This window comes from Lithobates pipiens, unplaced genomic scaffold (assembly GCF_037356315.1).
Source record: "Lithobates pipiens isolate NorthernLeopardFrog02 unplaced genomic scaffold, aLitPip1_a1.2 Scaffold_8, whole genome shotgun sequence".
In the NCBI taxonomy this organism is placed as follows: Eukaryota; Metazoa; Chordata; class Amphibia; order Anura; family Ranidae; genus Lithobates; species Lithobates pipiens.
This window is the reverse complement of record NW_027507903.1, coordinates 592,453,081-592,465,182: the sequence shown is the minus strand read 5'-3', so window position 1 is coordinate 592,465,182 and position 12,102 is coordinate 592,453,081. Positions and strand designations below refer to the sequence as shown.

General features: G+C 49.1%; 1 protein-coding gene across 3 annotated transcripts in view; it reads left to right on the top strand.

Moving 5' to 3' along the window:
• LOC143961241 (complement C3-like) overlaps positions 1–12,102 on the top strand; it is a 649,911-nt gene that overhangs the window by 303,327 nt on the left and 334,482 nt on the right. For all 3 annotated transcript variants that reach the window (XM_077470478.1, XM_077470476.1, XM_077470477.1), the window contains one exon: positions 1,080–1,283. In XM_077470478.1, the coding sequence (XP_077326604.1) occupies positions 1,080–1,283 (204 nt within the window). The remainder of the gene's footprint in view (positions 1–1,079; positions 1,284–12,102) is intronic.

The following is a 12,102-nucleotide window of genomic DNA, read 5'->3' as shown; positions in this document are numbered from 1 at the left end:
TTTTGGGTACAGTGTTGCATGACTGCGGAATTGTCATTCAAAGTGTGACAGCGCTAAAATCTCCAAAATTGACTGGACTGGAAGGGGGTGAAACAGTCCAGACTTGAAGTGGTAAAACTTAAATCATTAAAGATTTCCAACACCTAATGCATAATGAGAGATTGTATACAGTCCAACATTCTTACACCCTTCCCTACACCATCATCTTATACAAATATACATTCATTCAACTAATTTCTTAACAAAGCCAATATCATATTATATCATGCGGGATATAGCAAAACAAAAAAATCTCAACAATGACACAGCAACTCGACAAAGTTTGTTGCACAATTGCAGCAAGTCCGCATTGCATGACTCCAAATCAACTTTCTTCACAAACATTCTGCAAGTCTGCTGCAAGTTCTGGTTCAGTTATGTTGTGCAAAAGTCATCTCACCACTGGTCACTTTGACTTGAAGAGCTCTTGCTGTAGACTCACCACTGTAACTTTGCTCTTGCTAGAGCCTTGCCACACAAATTTCCTACAAATTTGAAAAATGTCAACTAGAACTTGTGCTTCAAGTAGTCTGCAAGTGTACAACCTGCTAGTAAAAATATGCAGCAAGTTAGCAAGACTTACAATTCAACACTGTCACATATTTGTGGGAAGTTATCCTTGCTATCTGGGTATGACATGCGACTGTTACAAGATAATATATATCTTTACAAAATGCAAAAAGGCACAGGTACAGACAAGCAGGTAACATTTTTCTTCATGAAGCTAGCTCTGTTAAAAAGGCAACAGTAGATTGAGCCAATGCTCATTATACTCCACTGCTAAAATTGCTTATGTTCTAGCCTCCACTTTCCTATAGGCAGCAATATCCTTTATATATGCTTCTCCATTCCAGCCACAATTAACAGTTTAGATTGCATAGACTCATTAGTTACACCATAGCAGCAACATTGTACATGAACTACATACATTTATCTTAAAAGGGACATCTCTATATATACTAGAGAAGGGAGAATAGAAGTTTTCACAACTCTCTGTTGTATTTATATGGCTTTACAGTACAGATTTCTCAATCTTACAGCGTCAAGCTTTTCAGGCCCGCAGAAGATCTGCTGTGAGGACGGCATGAGAAAAAACCCAATGGGGCATTCCTGTGAGCGTCGTTCTCTTCTCATACAGGAGGGAAAGGATTGCATTGATGCCTTTCTGAACTGCTGCAAACATATTGAGAAAAGGAAAGAGGAGAAGCAAGAGGAGAAGCAAGAGGAGAAGCAAGTGGTTGAGGGTATGGAGAATTGTATGCAGAGTATTATTGTAATATTGTTTTGTTCAGGACATCCATAGGTCACCACAATAGAAGTAGGGAAAAGATTCAATTGGCTCTAAATCTGGCCCAGCCCCTTCTTTGGTTTACTATTGTCTAATGCAGCTGCCTGTAAGCCCCCGTACACACGGTCGGACATTCCGATGGAAAATGTCCGATCGAACCGTGTTGTCGGATAATTCGACAGCGTGTGGGCTCCATCGGACTGTTTCTGTCGGAATATCCGACAGACCAAGTTTGAGAGCTTGGCTATAAAACTTTCTGACAACATTATCCGATGTCTGATCATGTGTAGAGATTTCCAATCGGACAAAGTGCCACGCATGCTAAGATCAAATTCCTAGACCAAAGCTATTGGCTACTAGCCTGAACGTAGTCCCGTCGTAACGAAATAACGCCATCGCGTTCTGAACGAGCAGATTTTCCGACAACTTTGTCTGATCGTGTGTATGCAACACAAGTTTCCGACAATGGATTTTGTTGTCGGAATGTCCAACCGTGTGTACAAGGGCTAACAGTGATGATCCAATAGTAACCTGTAAGGGGCAGAAAGAGAGAACTGTCAGGCTAGGAGCAGATAACAAGTAACAGTTCAGGTGTGCTGATTATACAAAGAGTTCAAAGCACATACCATGAACAGGTCTAAGCAGAGCAGGTCAGCGGGGACTGGATGAGGATAGATGATTGCTGGACCTTGTAGTTCACTGCTGTAGATGAGGATAGATGATTGCTGGACCTTGTGGTTCACTGCTGCAGATGAGGGTTCTAGTAGAATCAGGCAAAGCGTAGTCTAGGCAAGCTGGGTCATACACAGGTAGATCAGAATCCAAACAGTACCGAATCAGAAGCAAGCAAGGAGGGTCAAACAAGCCGGGTCAAACACGAAAGATACAGAGCAAATATCAGCTGGATCAAACACAAGTGAACTCTAACACGAGCACTGACTGCTGATACAGGTGATGTAAACGTGAGCTGGCCAATCACTGTTGTTTAAACATATATAGGTGCATTCAAACTAATTTTAAAACATAAATCAACTAATTGGTTGCACCTAGCGCTATTACCAGTGTTACCTATCAGCAAACACTACCTAAACTCCTAAGTGATCCTGTGTGGATCAATGTGCTATAAATTACAAACAGGAATCACATAAATTGCGCAAATCACTATCGCTAAGTGAATATATTACTTTGCATCTAAATTATAAACAAAGTGACTGGTATAATCAACAAAATGAATATAGTCCATCCACCAAAAAAAAATGAAATTTCCAGACTCCAAAAGTCCTTCTATAGGTGCGTAAACAAATCTCCAGTGTCCAAATCACTTTTTAAAAGTAACTCCTTCACCACACCATCCGTGTTTGTGAACCCCCCCTTCGTGAAAACACTCACCGACTGATAAGCCTTACACTCTCGTGTCAGGCTAAGGGAGCTTTCAAAAACCTCTCAAGAGACGGTTCAGACACCGGCACATCCGATTAGATATCCTCCACTTAGGCACTTCAATGTATATGTATATACCTCAAAAGAAATCAAAGAGGGAGCCCCCAATAGTGTAATACTGTAATCACTCTTTAATTTAAAAAAAAAACTCACTCTTTATATCACAATCACTGTTGTTTCCCAGACACAGGCTGTGTCAGGTGAGTTGTGCTGGGTCCTAAAGGGATTCTAGTACTGACACATGGCCAGCTTCCAGCAGGACCCCACAGTTTTGAGGGATATTTTTAGGTTACTGGGTGGGCACTGGCCTGGGACAGGGTAAATAGGGTGTATAGGGGGGTAGATAGGATGTGAGGTTCAGCTGTATCAGGGTCTCGCCTCAGCGATGGCAGCTGCCAGTGCCAGCTCAGTAGGTCCTTGCATGGCCTCCTCCAGTCCTGGGGGTGTGAAGTGATGCTCCTGTCCCGGGGTCAAGCAAACTTGCAGCCTGAGCCAGTCATGTGGGTCCCGACTCCCTGGCGCACCTTGCTGCCCAGGGGCAGAGTAACAACATCCAGGGCCCCCAGACCAAATAAAGCAAGGGCCCCCTGTCAGGCCCTAACCATGACCTGCCCCTGGCCCCACCATGACCCAAACCTGGCCCCGCTCCTTCATTTTGCACAAAGTACAACTTCTGCCTTTTTTGAAAAAAACACTGTTTAACAGAGTCTAACGGGACCTGGAGGGAGGGAGGTCTTTCTCTAACAGTGTCCATTGGACAGTCTGTTACAAAGTGGACAGTCTGTTATAAAGTGTCCCCTCAGGCCCCATTAGAGACTACAACAGAGTCCAATGGGACCTGGAGGGGGGTCTCTTTCTAACAGTGTCCATCAAAAAGTCTCTATTAGGGAGAGACCCCCCCCTCCAGGAGCCATTGGAGACTTCAAAGGAGTCTAATGGGACCTGGAGGGGGGTCTCTCTAACAGAGGCCCATTCAGTGTCCATTGTAGAATTGGACCCTTCAGGTCCAATTAGAGACTGAAAAGGAGTATAATAAGACCTGGAGGGGAGCCTCTTTCTAACAGAGTGTACAGTGAATACCTTTTATTCACTCTGGTCCTCACGGGACCCCCTCCTTGTGTTATGACTCTCACCCCTGCCCCAACCTCTCACAAATAAAGAAATACAATTGGCACTGTGTAGCGCTCCTCTTACCTTAACTGTGGGTACTGTAGCTGTGGCTGGCTCCCGCATCCTCTGTGGGTGGCTGGCTGGTTCTTGTGAGTGGTTGGCTGGCTGGCTCCTGTGTCCTCTGTGTCTGGCTCCTGTGGGTGGCTGGCTGGCACCTGTTGGTGGCTGGCCGGCACCTTGTTGTGGCTGGCTGGCTCCCTGGTGTGGGTGGATCACTGTGGCTGGCTGTCTGGCATCCTGATGTGGATGGTCACTGTGGCCGGTTGGTTCCTGTGGGTGGCTGGCATCCTGCTGTGAGTGGGTCACCGTGACTGGCTGGCTCCTGTGGGTGGCTGGCTGACATTCTGTTGTGGAAGGCTGGTTCTCGGTTGTGGGTGGGTCACCATGGGTGGCTGGCTGGCACCCTGGCCCTGCTGTGGTTGGGTCACCATGGGTGGCTGGCACCATGGCCCTGCTGTTGGTGGGTCACCGTGGGTAGCTAGCTTCTGTGGGTGGCTGCCTGGTTCCCTGCTGTGGGCTGGTGGGTGGCTGGCTGGCATGGTGCCAGAGGAGGTGGGCTGACAGTGGGGGTGGGCTGACAGAGGGGGGGTGCTGACAGAGGGAGAGGGGCTGACAGAGGGGGTAGATGAGGAAGACCTCAGAAAACACACAGCGCACCAGGAAGAGAGGTGGGACTCCGGCAGCAAGTAGTCACGATCACCCACAGACCAGCCCCGCCACACGTGATCAGCTCAGATGAGCCAATTGCGGGGCACTCGCATGGACTACAAGTCCCAGAATTCCACAGCGTGCGTCCACACTTGCCCCATTTTGGCTAATCACATGACGCTTGCGTGAACTACAAGCCCCAGAATGCCACCGCCTGCATCCAGTCGTCACGGCCGTGGCCCTGGCCGACTTTCTCAGAGAAAAAATAGCCGACAGCCGTTCTGCATATTTGTTGGGATGGCCTGGGGGGAAATTGCTAGCCTGCCCCCCGGCCCAGCCCAACCTGCCCCTGTGCCCCACTCTATTAGATTGTAAGCTCTTCTGAGCAGGGCCCTCTTAATCCTCTTGTATTGTCTCCCTTTTATATTGTAAAGTGCTTCATAAACTGTAAATCCTGTATAATAATAATAATATATGATTCTGCATCAGCATTGTCAACAACTCAAAATGCATATTGGCAGAAAGCTGTAAATTATTATGAGGGAAAGGGGGTGTTTACCAGTTTTCATAGTTGAAACGTTCTTAACCACTTGCCGCCCGCCCTATTACAAATTGACGGCGGCAAAGTGGTTTCATAATCCTAACCGGACGTCATATGACGTGATTAGGATTATGAGCCGCTGCGCGCCCCCGGGGGCGCGCATCGCGTCGATTGTTGTTGCGGGGTGTCAGTCTGACACCCGGCAACTACGATCTCGGTAAAGAGTCTCCGACGGAGACTCTTTACCATGTGATCAGCCGTGTCCAATCACGGCTGATCACAGTGTAAATGGGAAGAGCCGGTGATCGGCTTTCCCTCACTCGCGTCTGTCAGACGCGAGTAGAGGAGAGCCGATCGGCTGCTCCTCTGACAGGGGGGGGTCTGTGCTGATCGATTATCAGCACAGCCCCCCCGAGGATGCCCACACTGGACCACCAGGGACACCACTAGACCACCAGGGAAAAGGTAATAAAAATCCATAATCCTCCCTAGACCACCAGGGTGCCAGTCAGCACAATGGGTGCCAATCAGTGCCCATAATGGATGCCAATCAGTGGCCACAATGGGCATCACTGATTGGCATGCATTATTGTTTGGCACTGATTGGCATCCATTACTATAACACCGATGCCGCCTATGAGTGCCCACCTGTGCCACCTATGAGTGCCCACCTGTGCCGCCTGAGTGCCCACCTGTGCCGCCTGAGTGCCCACCTGTGCCGCCTATGAGTGCCCACCTGTGCCGCCTATGAGTGCCCACCTGTGCCGCCTATCCATGCCCACCTGTGCCGCCTATCCATGCCCACCTGTGCCGCCTATCTATGCCCACCTGTGCCGCCTATCCATGCCCACCTGTGCCGCCTATCCATGCCCACCTGTTCCGCCTATCCATGCCCATCCGTGCCCCCCATCCGTGCCGCCCATCTGTGCCAGCTATCAGTGCCAATTTGTGCCACCTATCAGTGTCTGTCCGTGTCGCCCATCCGTGTCGCCCATCAGTGCCGCCTATCAGTGCCACTTCATTGGTGCCCATCAGTGCCACCTTATCAGTGCCCATCAGTGTAGCCCCATCAGTGCCCATCAGTGAAGGAGAAAACGTACTTATTTACAAAGTTTTGAAACTGAAACAAAAAAATACATTTTTTTTTTCAAAATTCTCTGTATTTTTTTATTTGTAGCGCAAAAAATAAAAACCGTAGAGGTGATCAAATACCACCAAAAGAAAGCTCTATTTGTGGGAAAAAAATGATAAAAATTTCATTTGGGTACAGTGTAGCATGACCGCGCAATTGTCATTCAAAGTGCGACAGCGCTGAAAGCTCAAAATTGGTCTGGGCAGGAAGGTGTTTAAGTGCCCTGTATTGAAGTGGTTAACATATTTTTCCCATGGCTGTAACATATCTGTCTAAGGATAGCCTGCTCTAAAGATTGAACCCAATGATTGATCATGACAAGGTATTTCTAGTTGGAGGTTGCATAAGAAAGTCCAATCTGCTTAGTGAAGAACAAAATCCCATTTTCTCTTATATTCACCGACCGACACAGCTCCTCTCTTAGCCTTTGTACACACGGTCGGACATTCTGTCAACCAAATCCGTTGGATTTTGTCCAATGGATTTTGTCCGACGGATTGTGTCCAAAACTGTTGCATACACACTGTCGGACCAAGTTGTCGGAAAATCAGATCGTTCAGATCTGATGGCTACTGATGTCTGGATCACCGTATGCTGGGCCAGCAGCTACCCTGTAACTGTTCAGTGAGGTAGATCTGCCATGGAATGTCTCCCAGCTCTGCAGGACTGGTAACTACAGCCCTCCCTGCCTCAGTGGGACTGAACAGCTGGGCATTCAGTGGGAGGTCAATTCGGGGATCCCACACCTCCCTCTCCTCTCTCCCTCAACCCTATCTTCCCTCTCTGCCCCCTCCGGGGGGAATGCTGCATGTGGCTGCTGAGTGGTGTGTGTGTGACTATACAGGGGCTCTGTGTGCTCTTACTTGATATTGGGGGGGGGGGGGGGGGGGCTGGCTGATAGTGGTGGTCCTGGGTCCTGTGTGGTGTCCCCTGGAAGGTACCTGTGAGGGTCTGCTGTGAATGGTGCAGCGCTGTGGCTTTGCAGGGTTTTTTTTATTTCTACCTCATGGCAATGTTTGGTGGCCATTTAAGGTGTGGGCAGAGCAGGCTGACTGTCTGGGCTTGAGCAGCCATTTTCTATGTGATTCCTATTAAGGCACTGGCGGCCATTTTCTGGGAGCCTGACCATGTTTTCAGTGTTCTCTGGCAGCAGCATGGCTCATGTGCTCTCACAGCCATTTTCCCTGTGTTTCCTGTCTGTGTACTGGACGCTGGGCAGCCATTTTATTGAAGCCTGAGCATTTTTTGCTGATCGTTTAGCGATCATTCCAGTGGTTATCACCAACTCAGTTCTCTTTTCCTCTGCACCTGGGCACACTCAGGGACTACAGGGACCACTTGTGGACAGTGCAAATCTCCTCAGGGTGGTGAGTCCGGCGGTAATGAGCCCCTCAGTCAGTGGCAGCAGGGAGGGACTGTCACTGTCCTAATTCCCCTTCGGGTGGCAGACAGGATAGGGTCAGCATGGCTTCAGAAACGAGTGTTTCTTCCCCCAAAATCCAGGCAATGGAAACCGGGTCCCTGCAGACTGTGCAGTACCCATAGACATCCTGATGGTGGCCCTCAATTCTTTTGTTGCTAGATGGAGGCGGTGCGTGGAAAGATGGGTGCAATAAGGTGGCCCCTGTTCCTCCCGTCCTTTGCAGAGAGCCCTGGCACAGACGCGGGCTCTGCTGAGGCTGGTAACCCCTGCTCTGTCTTGTCAGATGATGCTGACCAGGACCATTCGGACAGTGAGGATGAGTCCCCGTCCAGGTCGTGCGCGACAAAGTGCTTGTTGGAGCACTTATCACAGCTGTGTGTGATACCCCGAAGTTTCAGGAGCAAACAGGTCCCCCTGCTGTTGTACCGGTCAATTTTGGGTCCCACAAGCCAGCATGTTCACCTATGGTGTTCCCGTATCTGACTTATTTGCAAGTTCACTTACAGGGATTGGGGTCGCACGCAATGGACCTTTTTGGTCCCTAGGCACATGGCGGTGCGTTACCCCTTCAAGGAAAGCCTTCTCACAAGTGGTCAGCTCCTCCAGTCGTGGACCTCCAGTATCCAGGTTAAATAAGTAACCATGATCCCGGTAGTGGGAACTCCTGCATTTAAGGATCCCGCAGACAGGAAGGCCGAAGCAGTGGCTCGTTGGTTACGGTTGTGGGGTCTGCTGTGCGACCAGTACTGGCATTCGCACTTTTGTCAAAGACACTGACTGAGCGGGCAAAACTTTTGCACCGCAAATTGGGAGAGCAACCGGCTTCTCCTGTCTGCGTGAAATTAGCAGACCAACTAGTGCAAGACCTTAAGTATGTTGTGACGCGGCCCTGGATACCCTCCCTCTGTATCTAGGACTTCAGTGTCAGCTGTGGTGCTGAGGCACCTGAATTGGCTAATATGCTGGTCTGTGACCAGGCATCTAAAAAAGCCCTGGCTGATCTTCCCCTCCTTGGCAACCAGCTCTTTGGAGCCTCTTTGGATGGCATTAGTAAAAATGCCACCAGTGGTAGAGTACACTACTCCCACAGGCCAGGAAGGCTTTTCAGTCCGCCTGGAGCTTCGGTATAATGCCCCCAGCCCAACAGGACAATCACGGACAGACAAAAACATCCCTGGAACTGCAAGCCGAACAAGCCTGCGAGTATAAGTGCTGCCGCATGAAGGTTGTCCCCACCCATGTCTCGGGAGGGGGGTTGCCTTCAGGAGTTTGCAGCCCGGTGGTCCCCTCGGTTTTCGGCCAATAGACCTGTGATCTTATTTCCTTAGGCTACAAGATAGAGTTTCTCTCTTGGTCACCAAACAGACATACCCGTATCCCGGGCTCGCCGGGAGGCCCTTTTGGGGGCAGTAAGGGACCTGCTGAGTCGCAGGTTGGTTGTACCGGTTCCGGATCAGAACGTTTCCAGGGATTCTACTCAAATATGTTTGTAGTTCCAAAGAAGGAAGGGGTACGTCCAATCTTGGACCTAAAAGCCCTCTATCACTTTGTTAAAGTGCAGAGATTCAGAATGCAATCAGTTCGCTCAGTAGTTGCTGCACTCCATCAAGGGTACTCCTTGGTATCCTGGACTTCCAGGATGCGTACCTGCACATACCCATATGCCTGTGACAGCAGAAGTTTCTGCCATTTGCAGTCAGGGAAGCCCACTATCAGTTTGTGGCTCTCCCTTTTGGTCTGACATCAGCCCACTGAGTCTTTACCAAGGTTTTGGCTCCGGGTTTGGCGTTGCTACAGCAATATGGGGTCACGATCATGCGACATCTAAACGATCTCCTCCTGAGAGCATCTTCCGCCTCAGAATTAGAGGAGGATGTGGCGATCACCATGCAGACTCTGCGAGAATTTGGGTGGCTGTTGAACCTAAAGAACTCTGTGATTGTACCAACTCAGCGTTTGGAGTACCTAAGCTTGCTGCTAGACTCAATGGAAGCAAGAGTTTTTCTCCCTTCAGACCAGCTGCAGACTCTTAGATCTGTGGTAAAACTGAGGATGAACCGCAGATGGTCATCGCTTTGCTTTTGCATGCGAGTCCTGGAGCTCATGGTGGCCCCCTTTGGGGCTGTACAGTTTTCCCAGTTCTACATCGGAGTCCTGCAGAAGGAGATCTTGTCAAAATGGGACAGATCTCAGTTGTCCCTGGATCGTCAGATTCAGCTGAGCCAGTCAGTCAGAGAATCACTGATCTAGTGGCTGAGGTCCCTGGTTTTTCAGGCCGGAAAGTCGTTCCTCCCTTCCAAAGTGGACAGTGATCACACAGGACGCCAGCCTTTTCGGCTGGGGTGGAGTAATGGGGGTTCAGTCGACTCAGGGCCTCTGGTCAACGAAAGAATCCGAGTTGCCGATCAATCTGCTTGAATTGAGAGCGATCAGGCTGTGCATCTCCATATGGTCAATGAGGCTGCAAGGACGTCCGATCAGGATTCAGTCAGACAACGCCACTGCAGTGGCATACGTCAGTCACCAAGGGGGGGCAAGTAGCTCAGCCGTGGCACAGGAGGTTGCTCACATACTTCGGTGGGCAGAGCGAAATGTACTGGTTTTGTCGGCCATTTACATTCCCGGAGTGGAGAACTGGCTGGCGGACTATCTGAGTTGCCAAATGCTGGACCCAGGATTATGGGCGTTGCATCCGGAGATATTCAGGTTACTGTGTCTGAGGTGGGGCACACCAGATGTGGATCTTCTGGCCCCCCTGTCTCAATTCGGAGGGTGCCAAGATTCATGTCCAGGATAAGAGATCCATGGGCAGACGTGTCAGACGCGCTGGTGGCTTCCGTAGGATCAGTACCAGCTGATCTATGCCTTTCCTCCACTGAAGCTGTTACCACATATGATTGCAGAGTGGAAGCCGAAGGGATCCCAGTAATACTGGTGGTCCCAGATTGGACTCGGCGTCCTTGGTACGCAGACCTGGTGGTCTGGTGGTAGACGCTCCTGGTGACTGCCATTACGAGAGGACCTTCTGTCTCAAGATCCAATTCTCCATCCTGCTTTACCATCGCTGGCTTTAACGGCATGGCTATTGAGAGCCAGGTGTTATGGAACCGGGTCTGTCGGACTCGGTGATCCCAACTATGTTGAGAGCATGGAAATTTTTTTTCTCGGAAGATATATCATAGTTCCTGTATGGCCTACATCTCCATGTGTGTGGAGAAAGGTTGGCATCTGCGCTCCTTTTTCCATATCCAGGATCCTGCTGTTTTTTCAGCGAGGAGTAGACCAGAAAATGGCATTAAGCACTACTAAGGGGCAGCTTTGGCTGTCTTTTTTCAGCGACCCCTGGCGTCTCACTCATAGTGAGTACCTTTGTTCAGGGGAGTTCGTCCTGTAGTCCCTCCGGTGCATCCACCGTTACCCCCATGGGATTTGAACCTGGTGTTATCGGCGCTTCAAATGCCGCTGCTTGAAAATATCAGGGAGTTTCCCCTGTTGACGCTTTCCCAGAAAGTGGTCTTTCTAGTGGCCATCACCTCGGCGAGGAGGTTTTCAGAACTGGCGGCCTTGTCTTGCAAGTCGCCTTATCTGGTTATTCATAGGATAAGGTGGTGTTGCATCCTTTCTACTGAAGGTGGTCTCGGCTTTTCACATTAATGAGGACATTGTCTTACCATCTCTCTGTCCTAGGCCGAAACACCCTAAGGAGGTGGCCCTTCACGCTCCGGATGTGGTTCGGGCTCTGAAGTGTATTTGTCTACCACTGCTCCCTTTTGGAAGTCAGACTCGATGTTTGCCTCGGTAGCTGGTCCCAAGAAAGGCATGGCGGTCAAGTTTATAAATAAATATTTTTAGATTTTTTATTCTTGCCTCTTAAAAATATGAGTAAAAACAATTGATTTATATTTTTCCATGGTTCAGTGTTAAAGTCTCAGATTTTATAAAAAAAAGGTGTTTCCAACATCTGCACAAATCACATAACTTGTATTGCGTTTTTAGATCTGCGAGGTCAATGCGTTTTTCTTTTTTTTTTTTTTTTTTCATGAAAAATTTTTTTATTAGAGATTTCCGAGATAAAAACAACAAAGAGGCAAAACCGATACAGAAATGTACAGTATACAATAAATGAACCGGTGACGTGTGTAATCCTACTCTAATACAGGATAAATCTGACTGAGCATGTGTTACAAGCAGGTTTTAACAATATTCCAGCAACTGGCTGTAACTCCGCGGAATGATGGTGTTTACTACAAAGCAGAATACGTGTGGTTGTCGGGCCCTGTCTTCCACAGTAAGGGAAGGAAGATCAATCACCCTTATTCGGCGGAAGCTGACCTGCAATGTCTGTGAGCTGGTTCGCTGCATCTGAGATCTGAGGTCCTGAGCATGAGAATGTAGTCACCTGTCATTGACAGGTTCGAATG